General features: G+C 43.6%; 1 protein-coding gene across 1 annotated transcript in view; it reads left to right on the top strand.

Annotated features, from left to right (window-relative positions):
* The first annotated feature begins 10,567 nt into the window (after positions 1-10,567).
* Ube2d2 (ubiquitin conjugating enzyme E2 D2) overlaps positions 10,568-24,595 on the top strand; it is a 33,428-nt gene continuing 19,400 nt past the window's right edge. Inside the window, exon 1 of the mRNA XM_027400771.2 lies at positions 10,568-10,700. Within this exon, the coding sequence (XP_027256572.1) occupies positions 10,677-10,700 (24 nt within the window). The 5' untranslated portion in view covers positions 10,568-10,676. The remainder of the gene's footprint in view (positions 10,701-24,595) is intronic.

Below are 24,595 nucleotides of genomic sequence, written 5' to 3'. Positions count from 1 at the left end.
CTTAGCCCCAGAAGTGGAGAGGGGCAGGGTTTGGTGGTAGAGGGTGGCCCTTTAAGAGAAGCCCCACACCAAATTCAGGCCAGATGAAAAAGAATGTAATCCCGCCCCTTTCCCCTACCCCCACTGCCAGCAGATAACCCTTTCTTAGGCCTTAATGCTGTCCCACAAACTCTGACAGAGGTTTCAGGACCCAGGAGGGCAAAAAAGAAACAACTAAGGGTACCCTTAAAACAAAACAAAACAAAGAATGACCTCTGAGCCAGGTGGTGGTGGCGGCACATGCCTTTAGTTACAGCACTCTCAAAAAACCAAAAAGAAGGAAAAAGAGGAGGAGGAGGAGGAGGAGGAGGAGGAGGAGGAGGAGGAGGAGGAGAAGAAGAAGAAGAAGAAGAAGAAGAAGAAGAAGAAGAAGAAGAACAAGAACAAGAACAAGAACAAGAACAAGAACAAGAACAAGAACAAGAAGAAGAAGAAGAGCCAATTGCCAATTGTATTTGGCCAGTGGTGGCACATGCATTTAATCCCAGCACTCAAGAGGCAGAGGCAGGCAGATCTCTGTGAGTTTGAGGCCAGCCTGGTCTACAGAGCGAGTTCTAGGACAGTCAGGGCTATTACACATCGAAATCCTGTCTCAAAAAAAACAAAAAACAAACAAACAAAATTATGACCTCTGATTAAGTGTGGTGGCAGGCTTTTAATCCACACTCAGGAGGCAGAGGCAGGTGAGTTTCAGGACATCCAGGACTATATGGAGAGACCCATAAACAAACTTCAAATAAACAAACAAAAAATAAACACTGTAACAAAAGAAAACCTTTCCAGCTGGAGAGATGGCTCAGTGGTTAAGAGCATTGATGGCTTTTCCAGAGGACCCAGGTTCAATTCCCAGCACCCACAGGGCAGCTCACGACTATCTGTAACTCCAGTTCCAGGAGACCTGTCACCCCCACACAGACAAAGATAAGACAAAATACCAATGAACATAATTTTTTTAATTGGGGGGGGAGCCCTCTCTGTACTACTTGAAACACTGAAATGCATGAACTGATACCCCAGTGAAAGGAACTGAAATTGAATTGCAAGAGGGATTTATCTCACAAACTGACTATGATACATGAGTGGCTTGCACAGAAGTTCCGATCAGTTTTTTGTTGAAGTTCTGTAAGAATAATAACGAGAAATATTATTCAACCGGTAAAAAGAAACAAATGTTGTCTTTCAAAGAACAGTTGATGAAACTGGAGGTTGTTGTTTTAAAGGAAATAAACCATTCTCGGGAAAGGAAGTGTCGCCTTTCCTCTCCTATGTGGAGTCCCAAAAACTGTTGCTAAAGTTAAGATGAGATTATTAGAGAAGAAAAAGGGCTCAGGTGGGGAGGTAACTATGGTCATATGGTCAAAGTATGTTGTATGTTCATATGAACATTCCACAATGAAATGCATTGTTTTGTAAGATATATGCTAATAAAAATGTGAAGAAGAACAGTAGGAACACAACCTTCCAGAGCCTTTACTGATCATTGGCCCTGTGTAGCAGAGGCCATATTCACAGAACCCTGAAGACTGACACAGAACGTGCCTTGGAGGACCTGGCTCCTCACGGGGACCCTGTCTTCAGGGAATGGTGTGTGGGTGAGTGACAGATAAAGTGGCAATTTCCTGTCATTTCAGGAGGAGTGTCAAGTGTTTGAAGCACATCTGGGCCACATGGTGGCTTTACAGTAGCCTTGAAGGCTGCTAAGGAGCAGTTCTTTCCTCTTAGTCAAGAAAATGGAATTTCTGACTTGCTTGGAGACCTAACCTTCCAGGTAGGCTAGGCAGTCATCTGACTAAGGGACTACCCTCAGGATGATAGACTTACTCTAAGCCGGGCTAAAGAGATAGGAAGAATAATTATACCTTCAGGGAGGTAATGTACTTTTCCTTCCCAGAAAGCACAGCCCTAATAAAGTCATTTTCAGAGCCACAGACACACACAGATCCCTTTCTAAGCAGGGTTTCCCTGACACCAGGCTTTGCTCTTTCGATAAAGCTCTTCTCCTGCCATGTGCTTGATGTCAGTGCCGCCTTAACTCATCCGCACAGCCTTTTCTTTTCCTTTGAATCTTCCTCTGGGCACTTGCTCAAGTTTACACCTTTCCTGCTCCGGGTTTTTGTTTTAAACACTGATAAAATTGTTCTCAAGTTTGTTTGTTGTTGTTTTGTTTTTTGTTTTTGTTTTTTTAAATAAGACCAGAGAAATGACTCAGTGGCTTAGAGCACTAGGTGCTCTCATGGAAGACTGGGTTCCTAGAGTAGCTCCCAAGAACCCTTAACTCTAGTTCCAGGGGATCTGATGCCCTTGCTGGCTTCTGTGGGCACCAGGATGCACATACATACATGTGGGTAAAACACTTATACATATAAAATAAAATCTAAAAAAAAATTTAAAAAGCAAGACTAAGACCCTCATAAGGGGACCCCAATTTTCAAGGTAACAGCTGAGGCTCTAAAAAATTTTCAGTAACAGTGTGATAACTTGCCTCAGAGAGAGAGAGAGAGAGAGAGAGAGAGAGAGAGAGAGAGAGAGAGAGAGAGAGCAAAAATTGGGCTGGAGGATATCGATCAGGGGATAAAAGTATTTGCTATGCAAGTATGAGGATTTGAGTTCAAATCCTCAGAATCCATGTAAAAGTTGGGCAAGAGGTTGGAGAGATGGCCCAGCAAGAGCTTTTGTTGGTCTTACAGAGAACCTCGGTTCAGTTCCTAGCACCCACATGGGGCTTAAAACCATTTGTTAATTCCCATTCCAGGGATTCTGCCACCCTTTTCTGGCTTCCAGGCACCAGGCATAGAAGTAGTGCACACACATACATGCAAAGCAAAATTCAAAATCACATAAAGTAAAAACTTAGTAAACTTTTAAAAGAACCTTATAAAGGTTGGACATGGTCATATTTGACTGTAACCCCAGGACTGGGGGAATGGACAGGCCAACATCTTGGGCCTTGTCCAGCCAACCTAGCCAAAAAATGGGAGTTCGCAGGTTCATGAGAAGCCTTGTTACAAGGGAATAAGGTAGTGAATGATGGAGCAGGTTACCTGATGTCCAACTCTGGCCTTTGTACACACATGGCAGGCACACACACCACACACCATATACACACACCACACATACATCACACACATTCCACATCCAAACACACACACACACCACACATACCACACACACACCACACACACACACACACACATACACACACACACACACACCACACATATACCACCCACATACCACACACCACACACACACATACACACACACCACATACATCACACACATACCACACACACACACACTAAAAATAAAAATAAGCTGGGCATGGTAAGGCACACCTTTAATCCCAGCACTCATGGGGCAGAGGCAAGTGGATCTCTATGAGTTCCCGGACAGCTGGGGGCTACTTAGAGAAAAACCTGTCCTGAAAAACCAAGCAAACAAACAAATAAATAATCTTAAAAAAAGAAAAAGAACCCTGTCTCGAAAAAAAAAAAAAAACAGAGAGAGGGAGAGGGAGAGGGAGAGAGAGAGAGAGAGAGAGGAGAGAGAGAGAGAGAGAGAGAGAGAGAGAGAGAGAGAGAGAGAGAGAAACTAGTGTGGTGACACCCACCTTTAAGCATTCTGGGTTCAAGGTCAGCCTGATCTTCACAGTCAATTCCAGGCCAGCCAGGGTTATAGAGTGAGATGATGTCTCAAAAATAAAAATAAATATATAAGTAAAATGAGGCCTGGAGAGGTGACTCAGCAGTTAAAAATTCTGCTGCTCTTCCAGGGGACCCAGGTCAATTCCCAGCACTCACGTGGCAGCTCACAACTGTCTGTAACTCCAGTTCCAGGGGATCCGACACCCTATTTTGACCTCCTTGGGCACCAGGCATGCTCATGGTGCACAGATATACGTTCAGGAAAAACACCTATACATAAATTTTTTTTTTTTAATTAGTTGAGTATGGTGGCTCATGCCTTTAATCCTAGCATTTAGGAAGAAGAAGCAGGTGGATTTCCATGACAGTTTGAGGCCAGCCTGTTCTACATAGTGAGTTCTAGGACAGCCAGGGCTATGAAGAGAGATCCCATTGTTAGTATCATTCAGGCATCTGTACTGGCCTGCTCTTAGGATTTTGACAGGATATGCCCTCAGCTGCAGCCACTAAGAGCACCACCTGTGCACATTCACTCAGTTCCCTTTTAAAAGAGACCTGCCCCCCCCCACTCCCTCTGTCTGTTTGTTCCTCTCTCTGCCTCTTTTCTCTTCTGTGGCTCCTGTTTCCAGAGGCAGATATCTCCCCTCCCCTCCCCCCCTTTCCCATTCCCTTTCCCCTAATAAAAACCCCTCCAAGTGAGCTCTGTCGCATGGCATCTTTCTCTCGAAAGTCATTTTTAAATTACAACACCCATCTCAAAACACAATTTTGTTTTTCGTGTATAGCCCTGGTTGTCCTAGAACTCACTCTGTAGACCAGGCTGGCCTGGAACTCAGAGATGCACCTGCCTCTGCCTCTCAAGTGCTGGGATTAAAGGTGTGCGCCATCATCACCTGACTAAAAATTTTTTAATTAAAGGAAATACATAAATAAATAAATGTGAAACATATATGCAATATATGAAAAAATAAATATAAAATCAAAACGGGGCAGAGGTGGGGCGGCAAAATGGCTAAGCAAGAAACCTTGCTGCACAAGCCTGCTGAGCTGAGTTTAGTCATAGGACCTGTGTGAAGGTGGAAGGAGACGGCTTCTCCTCTGATCCCCACAGGCTCTGCATATACAGGCTCACACACACATCAAACATAGTAATGAGTTGGCGTGGGCGGGGCTTGGAACTCTATCAGTCCTGGGTTGTTTTTTAAAGCTTATTCAATGTTTTATGTTTGTTTTTGTTTATTTGTTTCCCCTCCCCCCTTCCTCCCAACCCTCTCCTCCTCTGTTTCTCTTCAGATACTGGCCCATGGATTCCAGCCAGCCATGGCCTATCAAGTTGCAGAGAGACTAGGCATCCCCTCTTCTACTAAGGCTGGATGAGGCAACCTGGTAGGAAGAAAGGGTCCCAAAAGCAGCAACAGAGTCAGAGGCAGACCCTGCTCCCAGTTAGGAGTCCCACAAGAAGACCAAGCTACACAACTGTCACGTATGCAGAGGGCCTAGGTCAGTCCCATGCAGGCTCCCTGGTTGGCAGTTCAGTCTCTGTGAGCGGCTATGAGAGCAGGTTAGTTAGTTTCCTTGTGGTGCCCTACAATCCTTCCTCACTCTCTTCCACAGGATTCCCCAAGCTCTGCCTAATGTTTGGCTGTGAGTCTCTGCTCTGTTTCCATCAGTTGTTGGGTGAAGCCTCCCTAATGACAGTTGGACTAGGCACCAATCTATGAATATAGCAACTATAGCAGAGTATCATTAGGAACCATTTCATCATTATTATTATTTTATTATTATTTTGCTAGTCCTGTATGGTTTCCATCCTAGGTCTCTGGGGTATCCTGCCTCTGGGTTCTGGCCCTCGGGTGAGCTCCCTCTCGGGGTATGGGTCTCCAGCTGGGTCAGTCATTAGTTGGTCATTTCCATAAATTCTTCACCATCTTTACCCCCAGCTCATCTTGTAGGCAACACAAATTGTAGGTTGAAGGGTTTGTGGCTGGGTTTGTGTTCCAGTCCCTCTTCTGGAAGTCTTTCCTGGCCAGTTCAGGCTCTGTATTTCTAGGAGTCTTAGCTAGGCTCACTCTCATAGATTCCTGGGAGTTTCCATAGCCCTGGGTTTCTAGCTCATTTCAGAGATGCCCCCAGATTCCAGTTGTCTCTCCCATTAGTTTCTCCATGTGATCCCTCCTGCTTCCATACCTCCCTCTAGACTCCTCCCCCATCAGCTCAGGGTTTTTAATGCCCAGCATTGCATGAAACTGGGTATAGTGGTGCCAGTGTGTGCATGCCATCCCAGCCCTTGGGTGTTAGGAGGCAGGATGATCAGAAGTTCAAGGTCTTCCTGCACGGAGAGGTTTTGTTTCGTTATTTGATTTTTTTCAAATCACGGTTCTCTATGTAGTGCTGGCTGTCCTGACACTCGTTCTTTAACCAGGTTGGTCTTGAACTCAGAGATTCCCCTGCCTCTGCCTCCCAAGTGCTGGGATTAAAGGCATGCTCTGCCACAGCCAGCTACTTTTTTTTTTCTTTTCTTTTCCAGAGTCTTAAATATTCCAGTCTGGCTTTGAAAGTAGAATGTAGCCTAGGATGACCTCGAGCTTCTGATTCTCCTGCCTCTAACTCCTGGGGACTAGAAATAGCAATGTACCACCTGTTAGTATTCAGGCATCTATACTGGCCTGTCCTTGGCGTTCTCACAGGATACTCCCTCAGCTGCAGCCACTAAGAGCACCACCTGTGTATATTCAAACCCTGCCACCTCCCATCCTTCTCTCTCCTCTCTCTCCCCATTTTTCTTTTCTCTCTCCTGCTATTCCTGTCTCTGGAGGCTGGTCTCCCCACTTCCCTTTCCCAATAATAATAATAATAATAATAATAATAATAATAATAATAATAATAACCCTCTGCTTGAACCCTGTCGAATGGCGTCTTTCTCTCAAGTGCTGCTTTTCTTAAATTACACCACTACCACCCTTGTTACACGTAGTGCCCCAGATCAAACCCAGGGTTTCATGCACCTGGACAAGTACTCTACCAAATGGTGCATCCTCCTGCCAAACATTACTGTGTGTTATTTTAGGTTAACAGAGGCTTCCTTAGGAAAATGACAATGACAATGACGTACTATTTTACTTCCATTTTATTACTTTTTAAAGTTTTGTTAGTTCTTTGAGAATTTTATACACTGTTTTGTTTAATTTTGTTTTGAGAAAGGGTCTCATTTTGTAGCTCTGGCTGTTCTGGAACTCTCTATGTAGATCAGGCCATCCTAGAACTCACAGAGATCTATTGGCCTCTGCCTCTGGAGTGCTGGGATTAAAGGCGTGCAACACATCTGCCACACCAGGCCATGCAATGCTGTAGAACATATTTGTTCCCCCCTCTCCAAACTCTTCCCAGATTCACTTTCCCTTCCCCTTTCACCCTAATTTTCTTTTGTTTTTTTTTTCCCCATCAAGAAAAATTTTGTGCTGCCCAAATATTCTTGGACATGTGACATGATTTTCCACTAGAGGGTGATTGACTTACCAGTGGCTATCATCTCCTCTCAGCTAACAATTACCAATAGCTCCACAGCTAGGTGTGGAATTTTGTGCCTGATTCCCCATTTCATGCATTCATTTTTATTCTATGTGCATTGGTGTTTGGCCTGCATGTATTCCTGTGTGAGGATGCCAGATACCTTAGAGCGACAGTCACAGACAGTTGTGAGCTGCCATGTGGGCGCTGGGAATTGAACCCAGATCCTCTGGAAGAGCAGCCAGTGCTCTTTACCATTAAGCCATCTCTCCAGGCCCCAATTCCTCTTTCTATGCTGGAATTTGATCAGTCTTGAGCTTGCTCAGGTATTGTGCACGTTGTTATAAATACCATGAGTTCACAAGTGCAGCTGCATCCAGAAGATATTGTTTTCTTTGTGGTCCTCCATTGCACTGACTCTTAACACTTTTTCTGCCCCCTCTTCTGTAATGATCCCTGAGCCTTGGTGGGAGACGGTGCAGTATATATGTTCCATTTAGAGCTGGGCACACCTAAGCCTCTTATTTTCTGTATCTTGGCCAGTTGTGGGTTTCTGTGTTAATTACCATTTTCTGCAAATAGAAACTTCTCTGATGAGAGTTGAGAGATGCATTAATCTATGCGAATAACCTTTATTAATTATTAATTAATTCTATGCTCACAAGACAAGATGGGTATTTTGCTACTAATAGGCAAAATAATAGTAGTAGGTTTTTCCCTAGGCCTAGACTTGTCCCAGTAATTGAACGAGGCATGGATTTCATCCAAGTTGGACATATCTAATCAGAAAGTGGTTGATTATGTCCATGGTATTTGTACCACTGTTACAACAGGGCTTGTCATGCCGTGTTGGTCTTTATTGTACTTCACTGGCCAACAGCTCCAAAAGAAGTAACCCATTGCTGGCCCTAGATTTTTTGTTAATCTCCGGTATCTATCTGATAGGGGTATTGTTGCCTGTTACAAGCCATGCAATCTTGTAGAAGGATCTAAAATTCCTATCTTGATGACTTTGATGACTTGAGACTGCCTTATTTTTTTCCTCAGACCTTAATCCAGCCTGGAATTGAGTGAAAAGCATAGCTTAATTGTCCTCATATCATTCCTCCACTCTAGGCAAGACACTAGATCTTGTAATCAACAAGTATGGTACTGCTAACAGAACCTCTTAATGCTGGAGGATTTCGTTGAGCATAGGAACAAATCCCTCTAGTTTCTTTCCAGGGAGTCTGATCCTGGAGATCTATAGGTATCTTAATGGAGAGAAAATCATCGTCAAGTCAACCTGTCCTCATCCTGGGAGGTAAGTGAATACCTCAGGATGAATTATAAAATTTTGGTTTCCTCCCAATTGTAAATTTCTTTGAGATTAGCCACATTCCCAAAACAGCTCACCTTTCATTCTTTCATATTCAAAACTGTGCCTTAATTTGGCAACAGAAATAGGAGCTGTTTACTTTTTGCTTTTTGACTGTTATGTAACACTATTTTGGGGGATAGATGAACAATACTCACTTTAGATTGGGAACTGACTACAGAGCAAAGTAAGGATACTACCAATGTCCAACTTGGTGACTCAATGAGTTTTATTGGGGTTACTTATAAGAGTATGGTTGAGGAGTTACTTACAGGAGCAGGGATGAGTTAAATGTAACCCAGCACAGGTGACAGCTTTGGAAAGGGGAAACCCTGGAGCTCACTGCATGACTTGCAGGTAGCTTGACAAGCTAGAGTATCTTCTAGGAAGCTCAATGGTCTTTGCTTCTTAGAGGTATCTTGGCTGGTGTTCCTCTTCTAGGAAGCTTAGCTGGTCTGTCTCCTCCTAAATCCTTAAGTAACCTTAGGTTGGGAGGAGCCATGTGTATCTGATTAGTTTCAGGGACTTCCTAAGATTCCTAAGTTGCTTACTTTCTAAGTTGTTTTTTGTTTGTTTGTTTTGAAATAGGGCCTCACTTTGTAGCCCTGGCTGTTCTGGAACTTGTTCTGTAGACAATGCTGGCCTCAGATTCACAAAGATGCACTTGCCTCTGCTTCCTGAGTGCTGGAGTTAAAGGTGTGCATAACCACAGCTGGCTACTTTCTCAAGTTTTAAAGTCCTTTCCTTTAGAACTGCCTGAGTCTTAATATGCCTCCTTAAAATTTCCTGGATCTTGCTGGACGGAGGCAGGCTGATCTCTCTGAGTTCGAGTCCAGCCTCGTCTACAGAGCAAGCTCCAGGACAGCCAGAGCTACAGAGAGAAACCCTGTCTCGAAAAACCAATAAAGGAAGGAAGGAGTTGCTTTTTACGTACAAGAATGTTATCACTGAGAAAAAAATTAGAAATTTGACACGGAGGCATTTTTCATCACATTTCAAAGAGACCTGGGCCTCCATAATGTTGTTCCTCCTCATTCTAGCATACAGAATCTGGGTGACTTGCTACAATTTTCTCTTTGGGGGATCCACCTTTGTGCTCGAAGAGAGGTGATCAACTTAGCCACCTGCTGTGTAACCTTATCAAAAAATTCTCTCCATATTTTCTTATTCTCCACGGCGTATTTCCTAAGGCTAACACGCCGGTGGCTGTGGAGAGAACATCGAGTCATGGCTTGGACGGGGCGGCCAGTCTCAAGGCTCCCTGTGCAATCTGGTAGTACTAATCCTGCCAATAAATGAAGAGTTGTGTGACCTTGGAAAAGTCCTTCTCTCTTTCAGGAAAGTAGCAGCGGGATTAGGTACTCTCTTCCGAGTCCGATGGTGACTAAACAATGTGGAAAACACGTGCCTTTAAGCGTTTATTGATCTTCGAAGCCCCAAGCGCACAGGGTACCAGATGCTGATTTGCGGCCTTGGCGGAGGAGCATCTAGAACCCGCGCGTAAACTCTCGCGAGATCTCCTCTCAGTGTCTCGCGACGTCATCCCCTCCGCGGCGTGGCTGCGCCGGCGCGTAAGGTACTCGCAGGGGCGGCCCGTATCCCTCCGCCGCCGGCCCGGCCCGGCCCTCCCTCCCAGGCCCGCCAATCCCGGAGCCTCCCGACCTGCCCCTCGGCCTGGGCCCACCCCGCGCTCTGGCGGCCCCACCCCGGCGGCGCGCCGCCCGCCGCCCGCGCGTCTCTTAGTCCACCTGCACCAGGCAGGAAAGTGAGCTTCCCCGGCTCCGTGGCCATCGGGCGCTCTGCGAGCTCGCAGCTTGGGGCTCTTCCTCCCCGGCGGAGGGATCCACGGCGGCCGAGGAGGCGGCGCTGAGCCTACGAGGAAGAGGCAGCTACGGCGGCTGTGGCAGCAGCGCATAAAGGGGCCGCCGCCGGGTGATGCGGTGACCGCTGCGGCAGGCCCAGACGCTGAGTGGGCCTCGGCCCTCAGCTCGTCGGATCCGCGCTTCGGAGCTCCCGGTCTTCTCCGGCCGACTCGCGACCGCTCGGGCGGTCTCAGGCCCCCTCGCCCCGTCCCCGTCCCTCCCCCGTCCCCGTCCCCGCCCCGGGGGCCGTCGCCACCGTTTCCCACCATGGCTCTGAAGAGAATCCACAAGGTAAGAAGCGGCCCGGGTGTTGCTGGGGGAATGGGCCGCTGGGCGAGCCCGCTGAGGAGGCTGCGGCCTGCACTTCCCGCGGTCGCCTCCACTGGGCTCGCGGCGTCTGGTTCCCGCTGCCGGCGCCGGCCCCACGGGGCGGCCTTCACACCCCACTCCCAGAGATGGCGCCCGCGAAGGCTGGAGCGCGGGGACCTTGCTTAGGCCGAAGTTGCTCTGGTCCTCGCAGTTTCCTCCCCGACGCCTTTCCAGGCCCCGCTCCGGCCTGGGACTTGCTGCTCACTAGGGCTATTGTCCGGCCTGGGAAGGGACTTGGGGGGGCGCGGAGGGGGTAGCGGCTGGGGCGTTGGGCGGCCCCTGTGGTCCGAGGTCGGGAGGACTGTTGTCCAAGCTCTGTCCCCCTACTCTGGCGCCCTTCGCTGAGCTGCCCGAGATCCAGGACCTCGACAAGCCGACCAGAGGGCTCATTTGCCCGACCCACGGGCTGTTTTCTTGAGTTCACTTAACTCTTTGGCAGCTAGCTGCACCCTTCAGTCCACCTTACTGGTCTACAGACTGGAGTAGAAAGTCAGAGGGAAGAAAATGCCACTTCGGAGGGAGAAGGGAATTAAGTGGACAAGGGTTTTATTTCGTGGGGTGGGAAACTAACACTTCAGTTTTGCAGGATTGGACCTAGTGGAACAACTGTTTACCTGATAGGGTAGAAGCCAGTCAGTTCAGAAAACCGAACGTTGAAAACCGCCAGAGAAATTGCTTTCACAGACTTCTCCCAAAATGATTTTAACGCTAAAATTAGATGGTGTATTCGAGAAGACTCCTAATTTAGAAGGGATTTTACTCTATTTTTGGGTAGAAATAGTTTTAGTTGTCTTAAGTGAAAGGTTATCCATTTATTTGTTGATAAGATTTAACACTACAAGGAGAGCATAGGCTTGGCTTAAACTTTAGGGTTTCTCACCCCCCCCCCCAATCTCTTAGTGTCACTATATTTCCTTGGACGTAAGAAGTCGCCCACTGTGAGTTTTGTTTGGTGTTTTATTTGGCTCCTCAGGTGGGCCATATTAAATCTTTACCTTATTAGTAAGTGGTGGGACCTGGGATTACCCATACGGGCTGATGAGATGGGGATACAAAGAATAGAGAAGGAAGTCAAAATGCAGATTGAAAGATGGAATACCACAGTTGAGCAATTGGCCCTCTTTATTCAAGGCTTGGAATGTGGAATTAATTCCATTCCTTACTTCGAATTAGCGCCTTACCAACTTTTGGTTTCGTTGCTTTCTTAGAAATCAACGGATAGCCTTTAGCAGTATGTCTTGTACTAAGATGAAGCAGGGTCTTTGCTAAAAGAAGTATGAACTTTAGTAAAAAAAACAAAACAAAAGAAAACCCTTGAAAAACCTTGTGAGGGATAAACATCCAAGTAATGTGTGTGTATTTTTGTTTTTGTTTTTCGAGACAGGGTTTCTATGTGTGGCAGCCCTGGTTGTCCTGGAACTCTCTTTGTAGACCAAGCCGGCCTTGAACTCACAGAGATCTACCTGCCTCCTGCTAGGATTAAAGGCACCTGCCACTGCCGCTGTGGGTGTATTTCTAAGACTTCAGCAGTCATATAATATAGGGTCTTATAGAGTCTGATGGGAAGCTATTGATTTGAAATGCTGTTTGAAATATACCTATAGAAGATTGTCCTCCAAGGCTGGGAGAGAATGTGAGTTTGATGTATAATAATTTGCATCGATAGTTTTAATTTTTTTTTTTTTTTTTTTTTAGGTAGGGTCTTCCTAGCTCTGTTGGCTTGCAGCTTACTATGGTGTAGACCAGGCCGGCCTCAAACTGTTTCTGCCTTCAGAGTGCTGAGATTAAACTAGAAAATTAATGGCTTTTAGTGTTTGTATTAATATCTGCTATAGAGACTTCTTCAGAGAGGGAGATAACACTGACTCAAAACACACATTTAAATCTTTTTTGGTTTTTCGAGACAGGGTTTCTCTGTGGCTTTGGAGCCTGTCCTGGAACTAGCTCTTGTAGACCAGGCTGGTCTCAAACTCACAGAGATCCTCCTGCCTCTGCCTCCCAAGTACTGGGATTAAAGGCATGCGCCACCACCACCTGGCTATATTTAAATCTTAGATTAACATCTGCCCCTAGCAATATCTTCTGTTTTTGAGATAGGCTGTCACTGTGTAGTTCAGGGTGGTGTTGATCCTGAGTACTGGAATTCAGGCATGTACCAGCACACCTGCCACCACTAAATCTTTTTGTATAGTACTAGGGATTGAACTCAGGATCTTAACGTATGCTAAGGCAAACACTCTGCTACTGAACTACATTCCCAGTTCTTACAAATCTTTAAAAAAGAAATCGGGTTTAGAAATGATCATTTGACATTTAAAGGGGTGTGTCTGTGTGTCGGTGTCTGTGTATGTCTCAGCCATAATCCTCGAATTAGAGGATAACTTTGTGAAGTCTATTCTTTCACCTTTTCATGGGTCCTGGGGATTGAACTTTTCTTCTTCCAGACAGGGTTTCTCCTTGACTCAGACCAGGATGGCCTTGAATTCACAGATAATCTGCCTGCTTCTGCCTCTCCAGAGCTGGGCATAAAGGCATTCGCCACTACCATATGTCTGTTTTGTTTTAATAAACTTTTTTTTAAAGATTTATATATTTTTATCAATGTTTTGCTTTCATGCTTGTATGTGCTCACAGTAAATGCCTGTTAGGTCACCTGGAACTGGTGTTATAGGTGGTTGTGAACCACCATTCAGGAACTGGGATTCCAACCTGGGTCCTCACCAAGAGCAAAAATGTTCTTAACAACTCAGCTGTCCCTAGCCACCAACTGTTTTCCTGATACAGGGTTGTATGTATTCCAGACTGGCCTGAAACTATGCATGGGGGCATGACCTTGAATTTGTGATTCTTTAGCCCCTACCTCTTGAGTACTGTGGTTGTAAGTATGTGCCATCCTGTCAAATTCTAAGTGGTCCTGGGCAAGAAGAACTCTGCTACCTGAGCTGTATTCTTAGCTCAGTAGCTTGAACTTTTTTATTTATGTATCTCTCTATCCCCATTTAATAACCTAGAACCTTTATTGAAGTCAAGTATGGCTTGACTTAGACTGCCAAAGACTAGGAAACTCATTTTTTATTTTTATCAAAGTTACTGTGAAAACAAAAGCAGAAGTTGGGTTTTTCAAACTGTTTTTGAATATTGAATATTGAAGCTTATGAAGAATAACCTAGAACAGGAGTGTGTCTCATCATTGTTCTATGTTTTTGTGTGGTATATAGTTTACATTAAATGATAGGCTTAATGGATACAGATAAAACCATTCCTATGGTATCCTCAATCCAATATATCTGAACTGGAATCCCTAGAAGACTTGCTTGGTCTGTATAATCAGTCTTGGTGTTGAGCCTTTCCTATTATCAGTCTTGGGAAAGAGCTATTACTTAACTACCCCTTTAGCTTCAGATGTTATGAAGTGTTTTTTATCTGGTTCTAATAGAATTCTTAAAATTTTACCACATTTGACAGGAAGCATCTTTAGAAATTCAGTGTCTTCTTTGATATTTGATTTTTTGTCTGAATTTGGCACTTTTAGAAAATTTGTATTTTTTTATTCTTTGAATTTCATGCATGCATAGTTTTTTTTTTTTTTTGCCATTTACAACACTTTATTTTCACGGCTGAGAATTGGACCAAGGGCCTTGTATATTCTCAGCAAATACCCTCCTGCTGAACTATAGACCCCAAACCTTGGGAAAAGCTTTTGGTAGATATCTTAGAGATTCCTGAGCTACTCTTTAGGCAAAATTTGCCACAGAGACAAAAGAACAGTGTGGTTCTGCCAGGGATTCCTCCTCCCTCTCCTACACACAAGACAGGGTTTCTCTAGCTCTAGAGCCTGTCCTGGAACTCACTTTGAAGATCTCGAACTTAGAGATTCTCCTGTCTGTGACTCCCTATAGTGCTATCACCACACCCAGCCTCTGGCAGGGATTTGAGATGTGTCTGTCTGTCTATGTCTATACCAAATGGCCTTCTGTGTTTCAGGTTTCTGCTGACTTTATAGGTCTTCAGCTTGGGTTTTGATGCTGTGAGTGCTTGCCTTTTCTAGCACCACCCCCAGCCCTTTTCTAGTTGGCTGCATCTCATCTGTTGTGGGCTAAGAAACCAGATCACGGAGCTTAATAAAATTGCATCTAAAATAAGATCCAGTAGGCTCTGAGTGAAGAGGACTTCGTGTGTTCTGTGAACTGTAGGGTCTGTTTTGGCAGATCAAAGACCTTTTTGACTTCCTGTTTTTCCTTTTACCTTTACTAGTGAAAATGCAGGTGCTCTTGTTGAAATACAGGCTTAATTTTTCTGTTTTTGAGAAGGGTAATAGCTAAATATCTTGACTCCTCCAGGAGTTGAAGATTGACAAAAGAGAAGATGCTAGACCTGAGGGTGAAGCTTGAGTGCTTGACTAGTTTGCAAAGCCCTGTTTTGATCCATCCCTAGTACCATGTGGGGTATTTCTGTAATCCCAGAACTGAGACGTTGGTGACAAGAGGTTCAGAAGTTCAAGGCCATCCTCGGCTACATACTAAATTTGAGGCCAGTCTCCGATACATACGATTCTACCTTCATAAATAAATGAGCAAGCTAGGATACTTTTAAATCCAGTAATGCCTTGCATATTTTAGTGGTATCTTGATAGTCATAGTTTAAGGTTTGTGAACATAACTTTGAAACAAAGTAATGCCATCATTGATCTATATCTAAGGTAAGTTTCTAAGACCTCTTAAGAGACAAAACAAAGTTCTCGAATCAAGGTTTTGAACTCAAGGTCAGATAGGTAACTAACTAAAGTGAGCAAGGAAAATGAGAGAATTAGAAAATAGAGCACCTGCTACCCATCTCCCTTTAAACGTTGCCATTGCCAAGATCTATGAATGTATTGGCAGATAATCCTCTTGTTTTGTGTGTGTGTGTAGCCTGGGTTTTACTATATATAGCCTTGACTGGCCTGGAACTTGCTATGTGGACCAGGCTGGCCTGGAATTTAGCAGAAATCTACCTGCCTCTGCTGGGATTAAAGGAGGGTAGTATGACATTTAAAAATACTACTTAAAAATAGTATTGGCCATACAGGAATAATTCAAGGCGAAGTGTTTGCCACTCTGCTTAATCTCCTATATCTCAGAAAATAAAAATGATACAGTGCTAGAAATGTATACTATGTATTACAGTAATCTTTTGTTGTTGTTTTCCCCCATACAGGGTTTCTCTGTGTAAAGCCCTAGCTGTCCTGGAACTAGCTCTGTAGACCATGCTGGCCTCGAATTCAGAGATCTGCCTGCCTGTGCCTCCCAAGTGCTGGGACTAAAGGCATGAGCCATCACTGCCCTTCTTATTACATTGATATTATTAGAGGTGAGGGTTGGATTTTTTTTGCAAAATGATGAAACAACTTAGCAAATATTATGGAATACTAGTGTAAGTGCCTCGGAAAGCAGGCATAGCTTACTGCAAAAGGAAAACTTCATGATATAGTTTTCTGGAAAGTTTCCTCCCCTCATTAGACAAAGATTCTTAGATGGGCATAGTCCCCGCTAAATTGAGAGGCTGAGGCAGAAGGATTGAGTCCAGGACCAATGTAGGAAACATTAAGAGCTCATTTTTTTTTCCAAGAGATTTTTTTTTTTTTTTTTTGAAACAAGGCTGTTTCACATGTCAATCCCTTCTTCCTCCCCTCCTCCCCAACCTCCTACTAGCCCCCCACCTCATCCCCCCTCTGCTCCCCAGGGAGGGTAAGGCCCTCCATGGGGGTTCCCCAAAGTTGATCATATCATCTTGAGCAGGGCCTAGGCCCTCCCCCATGTGTCCAGGCTGAGAGAGCATCCCTCCATGTGGATGGGTTCCCAAAGTCCCTTCCTATGCCAGGGATAAAAACTGATCCACTGCCAGGGGCCCCATAGAGTGCCGGAGCCTCCTCATTGACATCCACGTTGAGGGGCCTAGATCAGTCTAGGGTCCATGTGCTCCCCCTTATTCTGGTCAGCTGTTTCTGTGGGTTTTACCAGCTTGGTCCCGACCTAAGAGCCCATTTTTAAAGATAAAACAGGGCATAGCCAAGTCCTGGAACACATTTTTAGTGCATGCTTGGTTCACACCTATCTGCAACAGGAAAGTCTTCAGTGTGTGTTACTTTTTTTTTTTTTTTTTTTTTTTTTTTTGAGATAGGGTCTCTTATGTAGCCTGGCTGTCTTGGAACTCTTGACTTCTAAGCCACTTCTCCAGCCCCCTGAAGATACTTTAAAATTTTCCTTTAAAGCCAGGTGGTGGTGGTACATGCCTTTAATCCCAGCACTTGGGAGACAGAGGCAGGTTAATTTCTTGAGTTCAAGGACAGCCTGGTCTACAGAGCGAGTTCCAGGACAGCCAGGGCTAAAGAGAAAACCTATCTTGAAAAACAATAATAATAGTAATAATAAAATAAAAATTTCCTTTGAATTGAATTAAATCTTTATTTTCCTTTTGGCGAAGGAGCAGCATCAGGGATTGAACCTAGGGCTTCAGGCATCAAGCATGTGAGACATTCCCTTTGCCACCGAACTACAGCCCTAACCCTTGTATTGAATCTTGTATTTGCTTATTTTTAGACAGTGTGTCACTCAGAAGCTCAATCTGGCCTTTAACTCTTAGTTTTCTAAGTGCTAGGATACAAGCATGAGCCATCATGCCCAGCTTACTTGAAATTTTTTTAAAAGATTTATATTTTGGAGGCATGATGTACACACCTTTAGTTCCAGAACTTGGGAGGCAGAGGCAGGCTGATCCTTGAGTTCCAGGATAGCCAGAGCTACACAGAGAAACCCCGTCTTAAAAAACCAAAAGAAAGAAAAGAGATTTATTTTTTGAGGTTGTGTATGGTGGCATATTCCTTTAATTCTAGTACTCTGGAGGAAGGCAGAGGCAGGTGAGTTTGAGGTCAGCTTGGTCTACATAGCAAGTTTCAGGACAGCTAGAGCTACTTAGAGAGACCCTGTCCCCAAGAAAAGAAAAAGAAAAAAAAAAATCACTTGTTCATTTTGATTTTTTGAGACAGGATTTCTCTGTGTAATGGCCCTGGCCTTGAACTCAAAGAGATCCACCTTCTGCCTCTGAGTGCTGGTATTAAAGATATGCACCACCATGCCTGCCTGTTTTGTTTTGCTTTTACATAGGGCTTCATGTAACCTATGTTGACTTCATGCTCAATTATGTAACTGAGACTAACTGAATTCCTGCTTCTCCTGCCTCCACTTGTGCTGGACTTAACTGTCTGTGTACCACCACACCTGATAACTTTACTGGTTTTCTTGAATCTTGGCTTTCTTATCTTCATGAGGATAAATGCCACATACCCTGCAGGCTCTTAGGATTAAAGAAAAAAAAAAGTGAAAAGTAATTGGCCATTAAGACTAAATAAAAGTCATGTTTTGTTTTGTTTTGTTTTTTTGAGGCAGGGTCTCAGTATGTTGCGCTGGTTGACCTGGGACTCACTGTATAGACCAAGATGGCCTTTAACTCACAACTGTCAACCCACTTCTGTCTGCTTCCTGATTGCTGGAGCTAAAGGTGTACATTAGTATGCCCAGCTCATTTCTGACTTTGCCCCTAATAATTTCATATGTACCATGTGCATATCTGGTGCCACACCCCACCCACCCACCTCCCCATGGCCAGAAGAGGACATCTTTTTGTTCAGTTAGTTTAGGCTTTTTTCATATTTCCATATATTAGTTTTAATTTGTCTGAGGCAGGGATGTCTTGGAAGCTCAGTGCTATGTATCGGCACCTAAGGTGGTGAATGATTTGTTTAGTTGGCTGCTTTTCATTGCATCCTGTCTGTTGGTATGTTGGCATTTTGAACCATTGCTGAGAGTTGATTCAATCATTTAAGTTGATATCTTCCATTTTATGAATAGCTGTTACCTTGTTTGTATTAGCTATCTATTGCCACATAAAAAAATGACTGCTTGAAATATACTCCACTTCATACAGGAATGGCTTATAGTTAAGGGCCTCCTGATTTCTGGGATTAGAAGTATGCCCCACCATGTCTATCTCTAAAATTCCAGTTACATACGTGTTTAGTTAGGTGCCTTCTCTTAACTGTAGGAGGTCCTGGGTTCAGTCTCCAGCTTCAGGTAATAGCAGTGTTATGCTAAAGCATTGATTTTTGTATGAATGTACTCTCTTGTATACATACAAAACAATGGAATGTAGATTATGTTCCAAATTGGGCAGTTGTTTATAGTCCTAGCTATTATGAGGGTTCTAGTATCTATATCTTCACCATTGCTCATTATCAAAATGCAAATCACAAATCACAATGTCTGTAGGATATCACTTGACACCCACTAGGAAAGCAGTAAGTACTTACCCATCTTGTTGGCCCTGATAGCGATTTGTTAGCTGTATTTTGTTTAGTAAATGCCACTTCTGGAAAAAGTAGAGTGCTTATGAGGAAGGAAGAAATAATTGGTAATTGTTTTTGAAGAATATATAATGTGGGAGCTGGAAAAATGGCTCAGCAGTTAAGAGTACTTAACTGCTGTTCAGAGGACGGACCTGGGTTTGTTTTGTAGCTCCCACATGGCAGCATGCAACTAGTTCCAGAGGGTCTGACACCCTCTTCTGACTGCTGCGGGCAAAACACCCACACACTTAAATACATACACATAAAAATATAGAAATCATTACTGTCTTAATTTTGGTTAATCATGTGTCATAATTTTAATTTTGTACTATATATATTTAAGTTTTAAATTTTTATTAATTTTTTGAGACAGGGTTTCTCTGTGTAACAGCCCTGGTTGTCCTGGAACTTGCTTTGTAGACTAGACTGGCCTCAAACTCAAACCCATGTGCCTCTGCCTCCCTGGTTGGGAATAAAGGTATGAGCCACCACTGCCCACCTATTTTTAAAGAGAGGGAGTGTCTCTGTGTCTGTGTCTCTGTCTGTCTGTCTGTCTGTCTGTCTGTCTGTCTTGGTCTTGAGACAGGGTTTCTCTATATAGTTTTGGCTGTCCTGGAACTCCCTCTGTAGATCAGGCTGGTCATGAACTCCCAGAGATCTGCCTGCCTCCTGAGTGCTGGGATATTTTTAAAACTTTGAATTACATTTTATTTATTGTGTGTGGGTACATGGGCAGGCTTATTTCATGTGCCACAAATTGCATGTGGAGGTCAGAAGATAACCTGTGGAAGTTTTATTTTTTTTTCACTGTGTAGATCCAAGGTGGAGACTAGGCTTGATGGAAAGCACCTTTCATGCTTAGCCACCCTGAAGGCCCTGTACTATATAGTTTTGCTTCTTTGGATTCATTAAAAATCATTCTAGGGGCTGGAGAGATGGCTCAGAGGTTAAGAGCACTGACTGCTCTTCCAGAGGTCCTGAGTTCAATTCCCAGCAACCACATGGTGGCTCACAACCATCCGTTATGAGATCTGGTGCCCTCTTCTGGTGTGCAAATATACATGGAAGCAGAATATTGTATACACAATAAATAAACATTTAAATAAATAAATAAATAAATAAATAAAATCTTTTAAAAAATCATTCTAATGCTGGGAATGGTGACAACACACCTGCAATTCTAGCACTTGAGAAGGGGAGGCAGTAGGAATCATGAGTCTTTTGTGTGAATGATAAATGTGCACCATATATGTGTTTGGTACCTATGGAGTTCAGAAGAGTGGAGGGATGATGTAAGATGTTGATGTTGGATGCATTGTAATATTTTGTTTGTTTTGAGACTGGGTTTCTGTGTAGCCTGACTGTCCTGGAACTCCCTCTGTAGATCAGGCTAACCTCTAACTCAGAGTTGGCCTGCCTTTGCCTACCAAGTTCTGGGATTGAAGATGTGCACCACCACTGTGCCTGAGTACATTATAATATTTTCATGCTTCTGTTAACAGAACACCCCTGTTTGCCGCCTTTTCTGTATTAATTCAAAAAATACTTTCAGAAAAAATAGCACTATCTGGTTTTTAAACATGGGGGGCGACAAGGGTCATAGCAGACACCTATAATCACTTTTATTTACTATTTATTAGTTTAAATCTATGAGGGATACAATATCACATGGGAGGCAGATGCAGGTGGATACCTGTGCATTGGAGGCCAGCCTTGTCTACTGAGTTAGTTCTAGGACAGCCTCCAAAGCTACAGAGAAACCCTGTCTTGAAAAGCCAAAGGAAAGAAAAAGAAACCATGTTTACTAAAGGTATGCTTTGTTCCTGATTATCAAAAAGTATTTAAAATACATATACTTGTTGATAGCAAAATCTCTCCTCAGTTTAACTATGGACTTGAACTTTATCATACTGAGACAAGGTTTCTCTGTGTAACAGCCCTGGCTGTCCTGCAACTTGCTGTTTAGGCCAGGTTGGCCTTGAACTCATAGACTACCTCTCCCAGTGCTGTCACCAGCCCAGACTTTATTTTTCTTATTGTCATGGTTCTATAATCCTTCCCAAAATCTTCTGTTACTGGTAGAAAATACTTTTTAGGTGCCATCTTGTATGCTTTTGATTAGACAAGGCTCCTAGTTCTGAAGTTTATATGAAATGCAATCTTAGATATTTTTCAGATACATTTTTTACATTTGCTAACACAGTCTAGTTTTTTTTCTAGGTAAAAGAATGTCAAACAATAGAATAATTGTTGTGAAACATTTTCAGGTTTGAAAATTTGGTTTTGCCTCTTTTTGCTGTTGTTAAGACAGGGTTTCTCTGTATCACCCAGGCTGGCCTGGAAGATTCTATAGGCCAAGGTGCCTTCAAACTCAGAGATATGTCTGTGTCCTGTGTCTGCCTCCTGAGTGCTAAGATGGAAGGCCATGCCCAGTGTGCGCCCCCCCCCCCCCCCCCCCAGTTTTCCGAGACAGGGTTTCTCTGTAGCTTTGGAGCCTGTCATAGAATTCACTCAGTTGGTCAGGCTGTTCTCGAACTCAGAGATGCACCTGTCTCTGCCATTCAGAGTACTGGGATTAAAGACATGCACCGCCACCATCCAGTTGCCCTCTGCCTTTTGTAGGAGAACTGCAATTCTTGTTCTGAGTTTTGATTAATCAGATGAAACCATTTTACAGATATATAGGCATTTGTATAGCAAAATAAAATTTAATAGCTTGCCCCATAACACCCCCCACACTCACAAACACACACACACACTTCGGGTGGTGTTTGGGATTGAACCTTTTCCCATGTTAGGTATTTTATCATTGAGCTACACCTTTGCCACCAGTCTGCATATCTCATATCATAGAACCTATTGGTTGACAAGAATTGTGATGTAGCCAGGCATGGTAACACATCTTTTTAATCTCAGAACTCAGGAGGTAAAGGCAGGCAGAGTTCTTCAAGTTCGAGGCTAGCCAAGGTGACACAGGAAGACCTCCTCTCAAAAAAATAAATAAATCACTTAGGTTCTCTGCTGGGAGGAAGCCTTGTATTTACAGGTTAAGGTAAGAATTCGAGTGCCATTGTGCTGCTTTATTTTTTTCTTTCCTAGAAATGTGAGAAAATTTCTGTTCTTCGAAAATAATTTAGTGTTATTTTGTTATAGCCGCAGAAGCAGACTGACATTCTTTTATTCATCTCCCTAACTCCCATTTTACCTCTTTGGAGGACCCTATTATCCAGCCACTTACTTACTTTCTTAATTCCTTCCTTCCTTCCTTCCTTCCTTCCTTCCTTCCTTCCTCTTTCTTCCTTTCCCTTCCTTCCTTCCTTCCTTCCTTCTTTCCTTCCTTCCTTCCTCTTTCTTCCTTTCCCTTCCTTCCTTCCTTCCTTCCTTCCTTCCTTCCTTCCTTCCTTCCTTCCTTTCATTTTGGAGGCAGGCTTTCCTCTGTGTAGCTTTGGAGCCTGTCCTAGAACTTGCTCTGTAGACCAGGCTGGTCTTGAACTCACAGATCTGCCTGCCTCTGCCTCCTATGTGCTGAGATTAAAAGCCGAGCTGTGGTGGCACATGCCTTTAATACCAGCACTCAGGTAGAGGTGGGTGGCTCTCTGTGAGTTTGAGGCCAGCCTGGTCTACAGAGTAAGTTCTAGGACAGCCAGGGCTGTTACACCGAGAAACCCTGTCTTGAAAAGAGAAATAAAAAGAAAGATGGGAGGGAGGGAGGGAGGGAGGGAGGGAGGGAGGGAGGGAGGAAAGGAAGGAAGGAAGGAAGGAAGGAAGGAAGGAAGGAAGGAAGGAGGAAATACATCAAAATAATACTAGCATTCAGTGGTTAGTTTTTTGTTTTTGTTTTGTTTAATCCAAGTGCTGGGATTAAAGTCTTGTGCCACCCATCCCTGGCTTGTATTTTAAATTTCTAGTTTCCTATGTAGTTGCTTTTGAAAATAAGATTGAACTATTGGAGGGTACCATAGTAATTTGAATGGCAGGACAGGAACTTTCTTAGTGTCTAGCGTTTTCTTTGGAGCTTAGTATTGATACTTTTGACATTGATATCTATCTACTAGCATAGATTCTTCTCATCTGCCTGGCTGTGTGACATAACTCATTTTGGAGAGCAGAGATAACCAATAACTGACAATAAAGATAATTTTGGATCCTAACAGATCCTGTGTCATGGGAGTCAAACTTGCCTTGGTACAGCCACCACTGTACGAACTTAAGGAATTAGCAGAGAAACTAACAGTTCTTGGCAGCTTCTGTTCTTGCAAGTGTTTGTATTCTTTTCAAAGGTAGTCTTACTGAAATACTTGAGATTTTCTTACCTAGCTTTGCCATTTATTTAGTGATTTTCTATTCTGGCTACAATTGTTAAAATTCTAATTTGAACTTTTACATATATCTTCTTATAGCTGCAGTATCAGAATGAGATGGTTGCTTTGTATCTGAAATGCAATCAAGAAAGAAAACATTGACTGGGCATTGCGGTTGTGCCTTTAATTCTAGCAGAGGTATCTGTAAGTTCAAGGTCAGTTTGGTCTACATAGATGAGTTCCATGCCAGCCAGAAACTGTCTCAAAAGAGAGGAAAAAATATTGCCAGTTCCATGTTATGTTGAAAATATCATTCAGTTATGCTAAAAATGTGTGCCACCTGACAGGCATGGTGGTACACACCTGCATTCTTGGAAGTTGGGAAGTGGAGGACAGGCGGATCTAGAGTTCAAGGGCAGGCTGGGCTACAAAAGGCCACGTGTGTTGGGGGGGTGGGGGGTATCTTACATGTAGTCAGTAAAAAATAGTATTATCTTCCTCTGGGTGCTTACTATGTATAGTTTATTTAATTTTTATGCAAATAGAAAGTGCATAAAATGTGTGTGCCTGGTGTCCACAGAGGCCTGAAGAGGGCATTAGGTTCTTTAGACCTGGAGTTAATAGTTGGGAGCTGCCGTGTGGGTGCTGGGAATTAACCCCCACCCACAGCAACAAGTGCTATTTAACTGCTAAACCAGCTATATGTTGAACAGATATTTATTTACTGAGCAGTTCCCATGGACTTCAGTGTGCAAACTAGAGATCAGATTCCTTCCTGTTTGTTATGGATTAAGAGACACTATATAACCACAGAAAAACTTGAACTATACTTAATTATAAAAGCAACTTGAGATTTTCTACAGTACTTAACAATAAGGAAGGAGAGTGAGGAGTTAGCCAAGGCAGCAGTTAACTGAAACCTAAAGGTACATGAAGAAAGTAGAAAAGGAAAGTGGGAATGAAAAGACTATTCTAGACAGTATTCCCAGAGATAATAGATTGTTTGAAATTAAAAAGCTACTAAGTTAAAAGTTGTTTATGATGCCACATACCTGGAATCTCAACACCTTGGAAGTTGAGGCAGGAGTATCACAAGTTTGAAGTTATATTGGTGTCATAGTAAAAACCTTATATAT

This window comes from Cricetulus griseus, chromosome 2 (genome assembly GCF_003668045.3).
Source record: "Cricetulus griseus strain 17A/GY chromosome 2, alternate assembly CriGri-PICRH-1.0, whole genome shotgun sequence".
NCBI classification, from domain to species: Eukaryota; Metazoa; Chordata; class Mammalia; order Rodentia; family Cricetidae; genus Cricetulus; species Cricetulus griseus.
This window is presented reverse-complemented; position numbering and strand designations above follow the sequence as displayed.